The 16,855-nt window shown below is 45.9% G+C and overlaps 1 protein-coding gene across 2 annotated transcripts in view; it reads left to right on the top strand.

Annotated features, from left to right (window-relative positions):
• The window catches only part of LOC135368307 (frequenin-2-like), a 177,201-nt gene that overhangs the window by 118,828 nt on the left and 41,518 nt on the right, over nucleotides 1–16,855 (top strand). For both annotated transcript variants that reach the window (XM_064601496.1, XM_064601497.1), the window contains exon 2: nucleotides 10,520–10,544. In XM_064601496.1, the coding sequence (XP_064457566.1) occupies nucleotides 10,520–10,544 (25 nt within the window). The remainder of the gene's footprint in view (nucleotides 1–10,519; nucleotides 10,545–16,855) is intronic.

Raw genomic sequence — 16,855 nt, 5'->3', positions numbered from 1 at the left:
AGAAATGCCTGCGCTTTAGTGCCCAGTTGAAAGATTGGAATAACCTTCCGGAGTTTTTAACCTTCAATAATTGACGACGTTTATTTTAAAAAGGCCACATAAGGACTCAGTTATTTCTGGTACTACATGCCATCCTTCTGATCTCTTGTTTTATTGACCCATCTCATTTGTTTGATCCGCTAATTGTGTTTGTTAAAAAAACGCATTACCTGACGTGGTACCTTACTTTGACGTGGTACAGTACTTTGTTTTTTTTTTAATTTTTTCTAGCTGCCTTGCGTTCAGTGTAGTAGTTGGTACTATGGGCATACCGAGAGGGGGGCAAGGGGTGTCATTCCCCTCCCCATGAGCTTCAAGGTCACTTGTGAAAATTGTGCGCTCTTTATTCATAGGTCGTCGTGATTTTTGTTCAGATGCCATAATAATACGAACGTCTGAACCCCCGCACAGTTCGCAGTTGTCAGTCTCCAAGGAAAAGAGACGAAGGGGGTTGCACCACTTTGCCCCCCTCTCCGCTTTGGAAAAAAATCCTGGGAACGCCTATGGTCGGTATCACCCTAGCGTGAATAAACATACAAATCGAAAAATGAACGCCTTTGAAATAGCGCGAGATGGTGGGGAACAAGATGTCGCAAGTCGGATATGAGCATTGTTACCTGATTAGGACAAGATTACCTCACTTTTTATTGAACATATATAAGTGACTTTCCTTGTGACGTCCATGCTTCCCGTTCTCCATTCTCTTCTTTGTCTGCTGCACAGCCGTTCGGGGGGAACTTCCCTAGAATGGCGGTTTGAACACATTGCAGGTGTTGGCTACATTGTGGGCATCGTCACGACTATGGCTAGAAAACTAGATGAGATTGTGAGGGGAGCAGCTGAGCAGGGTCGATTTGTTGTTGGCAGATACCCAAGTCTGGCCATCGCCAGATATCCAAGTTCAGAAGCCTAAGCTAAAAGATCTGACCTACCACATCGTACGGGTTTCCAAGCTAGCATCCCACGAAAGAAGCTTTCTGAGCTGTCATGCGTCTTGGGGTTCCAAGAATGGCCGAGACATTGTAGGATCTGGTGAAGGCCCGTGGACTTCGGATTAGAATGTTACGTGAGCGGGAGACACGTTAGCACTAACTGCATGCGTACACACAGTCGTCGTCATTAATCCTTCAGGAAAATACCGTACGGCACCGGGACTGACATTGACTGTGTACAGTGCAGATGACATGCCCGAGACTCACTGGTTTGGTGCCCAAGGAGGAAGTCGCAGTGCACGGGGGTGTTGCGAAACGCCGGATGGTATTGCGAGGCGAATCCCCGATACCCTGAGCGGGAACGTAGGCAGACGCAAGACGCACACCGAAACAGAAAGTGTATTTACGGGAATGTACAAAATAGGGAATCTGAATGAGCGAGTCAGCGTCTCCGCTTAAGTAGCCGATGCTCCATGGGAAAGAGGTCACCGCCGGAACGTGGTTCTCGGAACAGGACCTCAATCTTCCCCTCGTGGTCCCTCAAGAATGGGCTGTCGCTTGGCCGGGAAAATGACTGACTGGATGCAGGCGGACGAGCGAACGAAGGACAAGATGGCTGGGCAGATGAGTTCGCATAGCTGGACATAACTGGCGTCACCGTTCGTCCCCACCGTCTCCGTCAGTCTCCCGAATCTTCGGGCACGAAGAGACCAAGCTCCCCCCAACGTCCCTCGAGATGATTTTTGTACTTTGGTAGAGCAGACATTCCTGCTGGTTCACCGCGAAGTGTACGAAACAGGTCATAGACTACTTCTTCAGGGGATACCGGGCCACTGTGGACAGAATGAGGTAGATGACCGCGTTGTCCAAGCAGCTCTCCTCTAACACATGCATAGCTCACACAAAATCAGAAGACTCACTAAACTGCCGTCACCGTGATGACTCGGAAAATCAAATTTGGAACATGACCTTCTCCACTGCCCGCACTATCAATCTTTCAGGACTGCACTTGCAGTGTATTTAAATCAGCTCCGCTGTGCCTCTCGCTATATGACAACATTGCCTGCCCAATGTACAAATCCAGCTCTCGCCAATCTAGTGCCCTAAAAGCACAGCTCTTCCCTTTCTAGACAATAGAGGGCCTCGACGATTATTGTGAGATTCATCATTATAGCTTAACCAAATTGACATTGCCAATGCAAACCAAAGCCATGCGGTGGAGTACCGCATGTCTCTATGATATGACCCCACTCTTCACATCCCCCAGCTCTTCACCATCGTTCGGATAGATTGGTGTGGTGGTGGTGGTTACATCGCGAGTCAGCCGGTATGCTGTCGTCGGGGAGAGAGCACTTACCGTGGATGCTTCCCGTGGTGGTGGATACTTCCTGTGGATTTTGCGCAGTGCCATTGGAGGTAACCTGGCCTGCTTTATAGCCTCAGAATGCGTCTTCCTGGGAATTGTATAACCTCATATACAGAGTTTATCTCGCATGTACAGATAACTTAACGGAAGCTTAACGTAGACAATGAGGCAGCTCGCGGCTCCCAACTTCCGAGCTCTCCAGTGAGCGAAATACGTCGTCGTATGGGATGGACTGGGTTAAGTGGTCTTGGAGCGATTGGTCAGATTACTGAAATTAATAGGTGGCTTTCCAATGGACAGCCTCCGCTAGCCGTGCTAGGAAATCGAATTTGAAGGACCGACACAACCGCTGCGTCTGGTAGGTTGCCTGTGTTAACGGTTGTCGCGCACCTCAGACTACAGAATTCGCAGACCAGTTTACAAATTTACACGTTCAGAGTTTACATATACTCCTTTTATCAAACGAGCAAATTTGTCTTTAAATTTATTTCTAAAATTGAGTCATTCATGCATGCTTTGGAGAATACTGCACCCCCATTCGTCATCATCAGTGTATTTGTTGTTGTTGTTGTTGTTGTTGGAGAGTACAGCAGCTGAGCTTGTGCCAAGTGCATGCTGTTGCAAGCTGCTGCCTGTCCTGCTTCATAAAAGTGGAAGTCGTGTGTCGTAATTTCCGACCGATGATGCGCATCGCAGATAACGCGCACGGGCGTATAAGACGCACCAGCTCAGCCAGCTTGTGCTCATGCCCGGTAAAGACGGAAGCATCCCATTACGATGAATTATCGCATGGTAATAACTCGCCATAATTCGTGACTTTATGTCGCAAGGCAACTATGATCATGAACGTGGCCACAGTTCATCCTACGCTGATACTCGGCACATGGCACAGCGTTTAATCGTCTGTCGCGGAAGCCTCAGTGCATAAACAGCTTGTACCTTGCCAAGAAGATGCCGCTGCAAGCGCTGGGACGGGTTTGAACCCGCGATCTATGAATCAAAGCTTCCCGTCGCCACAGAAAATACCACGTTTTTCGCCGGAAATTACGGTAATATGTAGTTGATTTTTTTGTTTTTCTTGTAATAGATCTTCTACGTATACGCAGGTAACACGCTCTTTGTGAGTGAAATATTTAAAGCGCGACGAACTGTTCGATGGCATACTTGTGCTTCGCAGGCATGACTGGAATAAACCTCACAAAGAATATAGGAAAACTCAGAAAAATGTTGACATGTCCAGAGTGCTGTGTGACTTTGCACTTTGGGAGTGTTTAAACTGGTGATCCAGAGGAATATATTGTGAAGTCTCAAGTAAGTGTAGTACTGCACACCAGCCTGGACCTCGCCCTCTTCATTAAGTCGCTGCCGTCAAGCTCTCTTTGCTCCAGCCTTCAGTTTCAATCGCAACGCATCTCGATGCGTCTGTCTTGGCCAATCTGAATACGTTTAAGCGAAGTATCGAAATAGGAAAGACTGAAATGTGGCAGTCCATCATGTCCTAAAGGTGTGCTTCACTGTCATAACACCCCATTACAAGACCGCAGCAACATTACGTCCGATAGCTAAGCGAGAACGGGAGAGACATATTGCGTGGTTGCTTCTTCTGCACGCAGCACGTCACTGCAGTGAAAGCACGCTTTACAGGTGACAGGCGACATCATACGGACGGACGCCGTGTGTTTTGTCTGATGTTACTACTTAATTGCAGAATGGATCCTGCATGAAAATGTTTCATTGCACATTCATGCCCCTCAGTAAAGCAGTCTCGACAGAGGCGAGCCCTGGCACAGCGCATTGGGAAGTTTATCGGGCGGTACCCAGCAATTTGTTAGGCAAGTTGCATCAATCTCCCGAGGCACATCGGCCATTAATTTCCTTTCTTTAGCCTTAATTACCCGGCGTGCTCTAATTTCCTCTCAACAGATCCCGACAGCAACAATCCGTTATAAATCTCCACTAAAGGAAGTTTTGAGGTCAATTGAACTGTAGAATTCAACTGTGTAATTTCTGCAGGAAGTTTTAAAAACCATAGCCAAGTCGTAGTTGAAGACGTCGTAGGTTTCTCGCGTTGTGCTATCAACGTGAAATGTTACTGCAGCTGTCGTGCTTTGAGAAATCAACGTGCTGTTTCAGATAAATATCTTCGTCGTTAGGTAAAACAGTCGTTAGGATGATCGATCTTTTCTTTGTATCGCCTATAATTGCGCTGTGGTTATGACATAGGTATGCGTTTATTATTGCTACCTTCATTCGTAATACGAACTAAGCGACGCCTCTAAATCGTCATCCGCCTATAGACACGCATACTTTGCGGTGTCACCGCTTAGTCAAAACAATCCCCATGTATGCGTAACTTAACTACAGAGCCAAGTGTTTGGAGGGGGGGGGGGGAGTGATATATTTATTGGAACAAAGAAAAGGGGGAACGAAAGATAAGCCAAACGGGACGTCGGCTTGCTATTCCGCGAATAAAAAATACAAATAAAAAGAATAAAAGAAATAACTGAATTATAAAATAAAGGATAAACTAACAAACGGTGAAAGAAGGGTGAGATGGATTAAAGCGAAAGATGAGTTTAAAAAAAAGATGCGGCTAATAATGCGTTCAGGGAGAGAGTGGGGCACTGATGAATAGCACGACTTGAGTTTACAGGCTGTTCATGAGACCAGCCATGGACGGGTCATGCACAAGACACTTGTTTCTAGAGTAAGGCAAGCTTCTAACATGTGTCCAAGACACAAGCTTCCCAGTTTTGTGGCACCAGAGGATTCTGCTTTACCGGAGCACTCCGCCACAAAGAAATCTTCACTTTTATAAGTGCCTGTTGTAGGCGCTGCGGTTGTAGGCAAGGAGCAAAAAAAAATGTTGCGGAAATAAACGGGGATATATAGGTATGTTCGCTCGTTCGAGGAAAAGGAGGAAGGGTCAGTTCAGGGGAGCTGGTATCCATGCAGCCTGGGTCAGTTATACGCAACGTCGACCCGTTATCCCATTGACAAGAAAAAAGAAAGGAAATGAAAGGGGGGAAAAAGAAGGGAAAAAGAAAAGCAAAGGAAACAGGAATGAGGGGAAAGGGAGGTGTTGGAAGTCTAGCAAGGAGTCATTACCACCGGCTGACACCGCATTAAGTTACCAGGGTTAGTGATCGGAGCATTGAACTATAGCATCTTGTTTCCAGCGCCAGCGGTGCGACGCAACGCCATCGGCCATTTTCCGCTACGCGAGCGGTCCCCCGAGACAGGCTCGGCTGTAAATCACTCCAGGCCTTTCCTTATTCTTCGCCGGATGATATGACGCGTCCATGTAGCGTTACCCCCAAGATATCGATATAAATAACGCCTCCCAAATGCGGCCAGCGGTTGCCACGGTTCGCTGGAGTCGCCTTCGTCCCCTCAAATCTTTCGGGACGTCGTCTAGTGTGACCGTGTCGCCGGAAGGAACTGGCGGTCTCTTTTATTCCGTCCTGCCCTATTATTGGCAAAATACATAGAAGGCCTACTACAACGCTCCCTGGCTAATCGAAGCAGACGACAGTAATTGAACGGCTAAGCGAATGCGTCAAGGGATCGAGTTCTGGGGTAGCCAGTCCGGACGCTGTCACGACGACTCAGGTTCCCATTTTTCCTAGTCAGCATCCTCTTGATCTCTAGGGATTATGCCAGCCTTGGGCGGTAACTAAGTTCATGTAACTTGTAGCTGTAACTATTGCAAGTAACTAGTACATGAACTAGTACAACTAACTAGTACACTTTTCAGCAAAAGTAACTTGTAATTGTTTGGTACTTTGTTTTTATATAGTTTTACAGATGTTTCCTTTTGTATTTGGTATTTGCTTTGGTGTTTTGGTTTTTGATTCACTGAAATTTCGTGTTTGATATTTATTTGGGTTTTTGTATTTGGTATACAAATTTTCACAAACAGTTTCTTATTTGATTTTTGTAGGTTTGGTATTTGCTCTTTTTTGTATTTTGGTATTTGGTATTTCTTGGTAATAATTTGGCAGTATTTTCCACGCGCCATGTCTTGTAACGTCGTTTTGACCAGGCATTTTTTCAGGCATTTCATACCTGATGCAATACAGTCCACTGCATTCAGTGAAGCTTGTACGCTAATAAACATTAGTTTGCTTGTTTTTATTATTTTATTGCTCGTTTGAGTAAATTACTCATGACTGGCTTGTGCATTGCATCAGGGACCGAGACACGCTAAAGGCCCTTACTGCACTGGGGGTAGACGGTGGTAATTGTAGTCCTTTAGGGGGCTATAGAGGGCATTGCCACAAGCATTACTCCATTTTTGGGATTAAATGCATGGGGCCAGATATCGCATGGATGGGACAAAATGGGGAGGACACTTCACGCTTTGTCCTCGCAATCCTACATACATGATCTATGTACATAAATGAAAATACTTTTAGTTGAAATGATGTGTCATGTTATCAAGTCTTGTGACATGCATAAAACACAATTTGTCACACACATCTCCATATTTGTTCTCCTACCATCATCATCAAAATTTGTTAAGAGTGAACCATCAACTATTATTGCTGTAAAGGCGGAAACTTGCTCGACTATGTTGCCTCGTTCCAACTAGAGTCACTAAATAAGTTTCGCTTCAGAGTATCGACACTGAGTTCCAAGAGCGAGCATGCGCCATCTTGTTTCCGCGCCACGCTAGCTACGCGCACGCGCACTTTAGCGCACGATGCCATCTATCGCGTGCGTGAGAAATGTTCCATTCCCTTGCAAGCAAGGTTGACGTCCTTGAGCTCACCTTGACATCCTCGGGACGCTCTGGTGGACAGTACATGGATTATCGCACAGCAATCATGCACGCTTCTGTATCCCACAGGGAGCATTATGTTAGCCGTCTTTGATCCACAACCGGGGATGGTACCGGTGTGCTGCGGAAACAAGATGGCGCTCCTGCTCTCCCTTGGACCTCAGTGTCGATACTCTGAAGCGAAGCTTATTTAGTGACTAGTTCCATCAAATTTCCACAGAACACGCGTAGTTACGGAGACAGTTGCATTTAGAGTCAAGGTGATTCCACGTAAGATCAGGCAGGTAGGTCCGGACGTGGTCTCAGTGTTTGCTTGAAGAATTATATTTTGTTGGCCGATATCCCTAGGTGACGCAGTCGTTTGTTTCAAGTCCTTATGTCCATTCGTTGCCGAGAAAAAAAAAATAAGCGTGAAATCGGGCGGAATTCGCTTTGATCGCACTTTTCGTTTTTCCGAACTCTGGCGGTTCCTGGCGAAGACGCGACGCCCGGAAGAAACCATTGTGATTTTTTTTCTTGTTGTCCACATAGTGGACAGTGGACAGAGGTGTACAAAAATGCTCCAGGAAATCCCATCTTTATGTAAAAAAAATGGCAAACTTGGCGTCCTCCATCCTTAGAGCAGATGTTTCCTGTTTCTGTCTGCAGGTTCCAGGTGAGCTGCTATCATTTGCGGGTTCTTGAATTCCACAGAATGGTGAATCGCAGTAGCAGACGAATTCTGACTCTTAATTGAAAGAGGGAGAGGAGGCAGTGCGCAGACTTTCTCTATCGAGGTGGTGTTGCGCGAGCACGGCCGCGGCATTCCTTTTCTCAAGGCCGCGCCGCCATGGGTTCTTAGGGAGTGACGTTTTCTCGTTTTCCCAGAGAGGGAAATCCGGCATACTCTCAACATCGGTCGTCTGCTCTTGTCATGTATTCCGTCGCATAACAATCAAACTAAGCCACTACTTCGCGTGGGATTTTCATACAATGGTCCGCGGTCCGCGAGGAATGAAATGACACTATAGTTTCGAAATCGACTAGAGCGAATAAGACCGTCCCTTAGCTTCTATAGCAATATAGCCTTTGGAGCTGCGGAAAGAGCCCTGATCTTGAAAATGCGTTTATTTATTAAAATGTATTCATTATTCGTTTATTCGTTATTAAAACAAATTATTAATGACAACAATAGAGAAAAATAGGCCGCATCTTTGACGACTGTGCCAAACAACGGCTAAGTAAGGTACATACTTTTAAAGAACCATCATTTATGGTAAATATCTTACTAAACTCTTTAGTCTGAAATGCTATCAAATGTTTCTTGAATGTCTTTTAATGTGCTGTTCAGTCGTTCTATTATTATTATTATTATTTTTTTTTGCATAGTTACTTTGGTGGTAACACAATTTCAGCGTAGCGCAAACACAGTTTCGCGATCGCACAATGTCCGGTGTTCCTCCCTGTCCAGTGAGACGACTTCGCTTTAATATATTTATGAAGTGATGTTGCGCAACGCAGTCCAGATCCCTCAGTGTGCACGAGAAAAGGGAACTCCCACGGTCGCAAGTACCCAACGCATCCTCACTTTTCCCATCCAATCCCAGGTTCCCATTTATATATGTCCCCGTCCCGGTCATATTTCCGAAGTGATACCGTGTCACGCTCCGTTGTAAAGAACATTATCCCGAGTCTTCGCCGTCATTACAGCGCTTCCCTTCTTTTTCTTTAAAACGCAAACCAACAAAGGACATATTTTCGGTGATAAATGACCAGCTGCTGTAATAGCCAAGCTATTTGTTCTCCAGATGATTACAACATAAGAAAGAATGCGTGACAAATGTAACCCGGAAAAGCAACGACCAACAAAACTGGCTAGCCGAGAGAAAGAAGTGTTTCAAAAATTGTCATCTTCGACTTTTAGCTCTTTCGACGTATCGCAACGGGACGGTTTTTTCTTCTCTTTACGGCTGGCCCAATCTACAGGTCCATTGAACTGGGGAAACGCTTTTCTTTTTGACAAATGTGCAATGTGGACTTTCTGCTCGGTCGACACGGAATCTCGTCCACGCTTATTCTTTTTCGATGTTCATAAGACGAGTGATGGGAAAGCCGCAGGAACTGCTCCACGAAGAGTTCGCCGGGATTTCATACTCAAGAGCTTTTTTTTTTTCTTCTTGAAAATGGCCGAAGAAGTATAGACTTTCGAAAATGGGAGTACGGCAACAACATTTTATTTTATCTATTTTTTCATGTTTTTCTCTATCACTATCTCATCATCAGCATCAACATTTTATTTTGGATGACTATATAAAGGAGGTGCTTCATCGAAACGGCCAGTGCGCTGCACCCTTGCCAGAAGTAGTTTGATTAAATGATGTGCCTCAGATTGAAGAACCACGTGAACGAGTCACGTGGAACTTCACTCATTGAAGTCAACTTGGTGGCAGGTTACGAGTTGCATAGGTACTCCGTCTTCCGTGAGGGACGTCAAATACGGTGTGCCGTGTGCTGAGATTTCGGTGCACATTACGGAAGCCTCAGTTGGGCAGAATTAATTCACAGACCGGCCACTGATCGGCCACAGAGCGGCGCTCATGATCATGGTTGTCTCGCGACGTAAAGCCACGAATTATTATTATTTCACGGCAGTACATCGGCAAGCTCGGGTAGGGATTCCTCCAGTGCACGCTATGTCGTTATCAGTATCTTAAGAACACAAAAATGATCGTCTTCAGTTTTTTGTTTTTGTGTTCTTCAACTGCGGTCTTGACTGCCCTTCTACGTCTTTGCGCTATCAGTAACACAATTACAAGTGATCACTTACTGACCAATTGATCAGCAACTATAATTAATAACTCTTTTTCAGATAGCAACTTTCATGTTGAATACCAGTCAGCGACAAATAGAGAACTAAACAGCAACTGTAGTTAGGGTTCCTTTAGAATTTTCTGTTTGTCCTTCTGATATTAGACACTCGTCGTTCACTATCTACCGCCGATTTGGTATTTGGAAAGCTGCCTTCTGAGAAATAGTAATTTGTTACATTTAGCTAAGGTTGTCATCACGTATCTGTCGTTTTTTCTTTGTTTGACCATTTGCTAAGTCATTTAGCCTGTTGGTTTGGTTCCTTAAAATAAACAACAAAAAAAGTATGGAGATGCTGGCTTACGTCATGGCTTACGCCGACACTGAAACGATAGAAGGACTATATGGGCGGCCCCCAATAGAGTAACCCCGTTAGGGTCGACGAACTCAGTTTCGTAATGTTCTTAGGTTGAACACGGATACGTCTTCTTCCTTGCCTTGCACGCGGATGCGAGGCGCTGACTGTCCACTGTCCGACGTCAGTTTGATGCGTGACTTGCATTTTACGAACTATTTATATTGCAATTATTAAACGTGCTTTTCTCTTTTCAGTTTCTGAAAAAGAAGTCAAACAATGGTGAGTGATTCTATTCTACCACTTTCTTTCTATTTCTATTCTATTCTATGGTTTTGTTGTACTTTTATATTGATCAAATATGAAGCATGATTGCGCCTAAGACTGTGCGAATAATCATTTTAACACCGGAGCGAATACGAAACGAATAGTTGTATAAACGAACCGAGTACACATACAGCGTAATATATATACGGGTACGTGCGCACGCATCTTTGTATGTAGCAATCACTTTGTTGTGCACCTTCTGTTGTGCAGTTTTTTTAGGCGCACACGTGCAGCTTCTGAAGTTTTAGTTTCAAAAAATAATTTCTTCTATTCGAAATTTGAGTATAGAACTCGATGTTCGATTCCGAATTCGAACAAATACGCAATTATTCGCTTTGAAAAAAAGAGAAAAAATCCGAATATTCGCGCAGCCGTATGACCCGATTTTTATGACCTGCAAATATCACCGAATGCATGCTCCCTGTAAAGGACACTTCACAGCGCATTAACCCCTTGCGTGGCAAAGCCCAACGCCATTTTCGTGGAATGTCTTCTCTGGGTCACTATTAACAAAGAAAGGCACGGCGCCATAGTACACACAATAGAATCGGTAAGTTCAAGAACATTCAGCAGCATTGTGAACGAAATTACTTTTCTTTTCAGTCCTGTACGAATAAGATGCACGCAGATAAGATGTAGCCGTAAGAAACGTTCCACAACAGACTTGAGTTCGCAAGTCATGAAAGGGGCCCAACTAAAACTTCCGACTCAGAGTAAAAGGACACAAAGTACTGTTTGAGCACGAATACGGGAGGCGAGGATGGCACTAATGGCGCTCCGAGAGCTCCACGCGCGAACTGCAGCCATAAAGTAATGCATCAGTCTGGAGCCATAGCTTTACGACAGGAAGCACGAACGCCCAAATTACGTACTTGGCAGATCAATCAAGAAATCAACTGTCGGCGGGGTAACGGCCGTACTGCATCTGGCGAGTATTTTTCTTGTGTCCGCTCCGCTACGATCAACATTTCATGAGTCGTTTCTCTTGTGGTTCATGCACCAGTAGAGAGGTTTAGTGCATCGTACGGTCTCGCTCAACGTACGCAAATGCGGCTTGCGAGCGTACGCTATTTTTCGGGAATTTTTTTGCGCGTGAACTGCGCCCGCTTTGACTGCAGTATGGCAAAAATAGGATATATTTCAGATTATAGGCCCCCTTGGGATCCGTTCTCCACTGAGAACTGATTTTTTGGGGAATCTCTTCGTGGACCCTTTAAAATCCGTTTATTTAAAATCTAAGCACTTTTCGGACGAAACAATTGGAACCAAGTAGATGCCGAACATAGTGGTATCGGGTTCATAGATGGGTTTCCCGATGCGACCCTCCCGGGGCGAACGATTTGACCAATCATTGCGGGTGATCGTTTGTGGATCGTTTCTGCAATCCGACACTCAGTGCCCCTTTAACAGTCTCTGCGAGGTCCAGAGGATAACAGAACATGTTCGCAGTGCCTTTCCGCTATCATCTTCTACTTCGAGGTCGAGGACGGTAGCAATGGGGGGGAAGGGGGGGGAGGTAAGCATTGCTTCCAGCACCGTCTGTCGGAGATCACCGGCGCACGTCAAGAGAACCCCAGGTGGTCCAAATTATCGGCAGTCCTACCCTGCGGTACGTGCAGCGTGTCGCCATAGAAATGGCCTGACTCACCTTACGTGTAAATCTATTCCCAATTATTAATTATCTTCTACTTCTTTTTTCTATAATCAAACTCAATCTCTTACTTCTTTTCTTATTTTTCTAACCTTGTTTTTGTCGTGCACGTAACAGCGTTCTAACTAATACGCCATGCAAGTAGGTCAGCCTTTCGCGCAGCCCCTCAACTTTCCACTTTCCCCTCGTGCACGTAGAACCGTCTCATTGGATCGCTCTTAAATAAGGTACCACAACAACTGCACGTGAAGTCTACGTTGCTTCATCTTTTTCACCGTAACAGTGGTGGTGGTGAAAGGACTCGCCGTTTTCGGCCTCGCAGAGGTGGGCAACGTCACGACTGACTCCCTCGGGAATGTGCGTCCTGGGCCGACTTCTGAGGGAACTGTGCCGGCATATATGTATCTGAAAGCGTCTGAGGAAAACCCAGGAAAAACCCCGGACAGCATAGCCGGCACCGAGATTCGAATCCGGGTACCTCCCAGTCTCCACGTGACATGGCCAGCACGTTATCCACTGAGCTCCGTAGAGTTGGTGGTGGTGCCGTGATGCTACACGTGAGGTTTGTCTGCCCAGTTTGGCGACATGTTGCACGTGCCACAGGGTAGGACTGCGGATGATTTTGTTGCCCGTCTGCGAACGCCCCGTTATTGCTGCTTTCTCAGTGGACGCACGCTTTGTCACTTGCTTTCTCCAATCTTTTCTTTCTCTCATGCGCAGAGACTTACTATCGTAGCGTTGCTCGAGCAAATAAAAGCACGTTTTGACGCTTGATACCCGTTTCCCGCTCAAATACAAAACAAACAGAAAATCAACTTTGGTCCGGTCATCGGACGATAACTGGCGTATTCAGCATGGTATGGCCGACGGCGAAAAGCTACCTATGTTTTCGCAATGTGCGTTGTTTCGGTCTTCGCATTAAATGACGCAGATGATGTGGACATTAAAAAAAAAATAATTGCGATCGTTCGCCTTTTATTTATTTATTTATTCTTGGTTTTCTCTCTCTCTCAGCATCATGCGTTCCAAATTCTATGTCCGTCTGCACGACTGTTTGCTCATATATTCTTTCTGGATATTTCTTCCTTATCATTGATTTCCTCGAAATCGCTGCGACTACATTCGGGGTTCTTTTCCAGAGTTTACCAGCACTTATACATCCGATCCAGTTCTGCATTTACTGATCGACCGACACGGGAAAACTCCTCTTCTTCTATACTCCCGTTCCATGTTCTCGCTATAATGTCTACTCTTCCTTTTTTCTTCTTTTTTTTATTTCCACGGCTCTATTTTGTACCACGTGTTGCAACTTCTTCTCGCCTCTATACGTAACGCCGAACGTTGGGCCCCGCTGCTCTTAGTACATCTCACATTTCTTTCCTTATATCCCTTGCGTCATTACTTCTTTCGGGGGCGTATCCAGTCACTGTCGAGGGATATATTTCTCTCCTTGGACGAGAACTCTCGGACACTGAGGATTCTCCATAAACCCACCTGATAAGATCAATTTTCTTGCCTCGCTGCTCGATGCCAAAAGCAAAGGGGGTGGGGGATGAGCAGTCTGGAAACGAGGCTATCTCAGAAGCCGTTTTTACGAGACGGCGAACGTTGATTGTCCTAGAACAACGTCGCTTTAAGGGCTGTGTGGTAGGGTTCCTTCTTTAAGTGCGTAAATGTTTGGGGCATGTCCCGCAATATTTATTTTATTTTATTTCAGAATTCACCCGAATCTTACTTCATACTCAGAATTATTTCATGAACGGGGAATGGTAACGGTAAATCACATGGTTCTTCAACAAAGAGCGCTAAGCATAACCAAATGTTCCCCTTAGTCATGGTATTAAGAACGTGTTTCGCTGTTGCCATTCGCCTGCCCGCTCCGCTGACGTAGGCGTACCTCCTTACTCTAAAAACAGAACTTCACCGCAACCACGTTCCTAGCCAACTATCATCCCGAATGACAAAGTTCTTTTGATTGGATAAAAACTGGGGGGCGTATGCCATTTTTGTGGCAACTATGAAGTGCATAGTGCCACAAAAATGACGTACACCCACCGTTGTCATCAAATCAGGCGAAAAAACTATGTCACTCGGGATGATGGTTGGCTAGGAGCGTGCTCTGCGGTGAAGGTCACTTTTTAAGCTAGCATCCTCAGCGCACCTTAGCTGCAGCCCATCCTCACCAACTCCGGCTGACACCGACAGGCACATGGCTAGTTCAAGCGCGTCATCCTGGCGTACAGGACACCATGCAAAATCGCCGACCTTCTCTTCCCATGAAAGACTCTCCCCGACTCATGCAGACACTGGTCCATCGGCTACGCACGGGATCTGCGTTCAGGAACTCGCAGCCGTTTTCTCTCTCTCTCTTGTTGCTTGTGCAGTGCGTCGTTTCATGTCCAGATCGCCTTTTCCCTCTCTCTCTCTCACTCTTGTTGTTTGTGCAGTGCCTCGTTTCATGTCCAGATCGCATTTTCTCTCTCTCTCTCGTTGCTTGTGCACTGCGTCGTTTCATGTCCAGATCGCCTTTTTCCTCTCTCTCTCTCTCTCTTTCTTGTTGCTTGTGCAGTGCGTCGTTTCGTGTCCAGATCGCACTGTTGACAGAGGATGTCAGTTTTGACTGGAGTTCCCAAGCTTCTTCGCGCTCATGCAATTTGATTGACCTCTGTGAGGGCTCTATATTGGTCTTGACTGATCACTAACGCAGTCATTAGTAACATATCTAGCACGAGCAAGAATTCATTTTAGTATTAGTATAGGCAGGTCGCGAGAAGCAGTATTTGAAGTAGTAACACAAGCACTGTTTGCTTTCCCTTTTGTTCAAGTTCCTGTGTTCGCGCGCAAGTTCATTTTACAAACTATGTTGTATATCAGTGTTTCTAACTGTCCATTCAAATCTGTTCTGAACATAACAAGCACAGCACGGCGCAGTTAAGCCACACAAAACGACGACTGACGTGAACAAGCTGATATGACGAACTCAAGTCAGGATTGGTCCGTGTCGTCAACTTGTGAAGACCTACATTTGCGCTTGCTTCACAAAGTTGAGTTGAGTTGATAAGAAAAGAAACAAAAATGGAGAAATAGGCACTCATTACGAGAGCCGGCTACTCCAGATCACTTAGGAAAACACAAATGGCTATCTACAATAAAACCAATGAGTGACAAAGACACTCAGTCACAAAGTCTTGAGAACACAGCTCGTACTTCTTTATTATGGGCTCAGTGCGTGCTCCAAGTGAAACTTTATCAGAACTGTCAAGAAAGTAACTTTTCACGTTCGATGTCTCAGTCAGTCAGTTCCAACACAGTTGTTCGCATCATCCACTCGGTCATGTTCACCCTACTGACTTTACTGCAACGCGACGGGTTAACCCAAGCAAACCTAAAGTTCCGAGCATCCGCTAACACGGTTATGTATGCTGGCAACATGCCCGCTACGCTGTTTCTCTCGTTCACGCATCTGGAAGGCACTCACCATGGAGGAAGGAAAGAGAGGAGGAGCCCTGTAGCTCTGAGAAGTGAAGCCGAGATTGGGGGCCACTCCAGTGACGTCACCGCTCGCTATCCGGTTCCGGTTACATCCATCTCTATATGGGACACAGGGGTGACACAAACCCGCCATTGTTGTAACTACCCTCAAGCGGGTGCTTTTGGCAAAACTGCCATCTTGTCCTGGTCGCACGTCATAGAAAACGTAATTTTCAGGTCATGTGACTTTGTTTATATGTCGTTTTGCCGCTTACCGACATATTTTCGCCGTCATTACACCAAGAGATTACCGCATTTTGCTAGCGTAAACTATGCGGTGCTTCTTCCGCAACATGGTAGCCCATTTCTCCTTAGTTTAAGTACATGGCATCGGCTCGGTAAATCTTAACGCGCAGTCGTCATCACGTCTTTGGAAGTCAACAATACGAGGCTTTGTGTGCAAAACTGCGCGTTTTACTGCAAGATTATCGGATAAAAATAATTACCGTGATCGAAAAACATCCAAAACGTCGTCCAGAAACAACAACCGCATTGTTTACAAACGGTTTGGCCGCCGATCACGGGCGCCGCCATCTTTAAGGTCACGTGCGCATTGACGTTTGCTGTGACGTGCGACCAGGATCTGTCCAGGATGCATTGCGTTCGCCCAGCACGCTTTCGTCTACGGAGGAATACATTGGATGCCACCCCTGTGATATGGGAGCTTCCAACGCATAGTTTCGGAATACTTGGAGAGGTGTGGTGGTAGCGCGCCGAAGTGGCCCCCAAAGTGGCGTGTGCAAAGCGGCCTCATTGGGCAATTCAGGTAACGTGACCCTCGCCTGGCTCCAAAGAAGCTATACAGCTCACCTCCTATCCCCACGTCACTTGCCCCCACGCTTCTCTCTTATGTCGAAGAGCCGTTGGGGCGCCTCCCTTTTCTTCTTTCCTCCATGGCACTCACGTAACAACTTCTGAGTAACTTAGTAACAACTTCAGAGCTATCGTAATCGCTGTCCTAGGGAGGTGGCACGTTCAGCTTGTTAGCAGATCAAGCGTTATTCCCGGCCTCTTCTTTACAGGAAAGTGCGTGCCTCAAACAGCAACTCATCCTGTTTGGGGGAAACATTGTTAGCGCATCTTT

The sequence above is a fragment of the Ornithodoros turicata genome, chromosome 9, assembly GCF_037126465.1.
Source record: "Ornithodoros turicata isolate Travis chromosome 9, ASM3712646v1, whole genome shotgun sequence".
Lineage (NCBI taxonomy): Eukaryota > Metazoa > Arthropoda > Arachnida > Ixodida > Argasidae > Ornithodoros > Ornithodoros turicata.
This window is presented reverse-complemented; position numbering and strand designations above follow the sequence as displayed.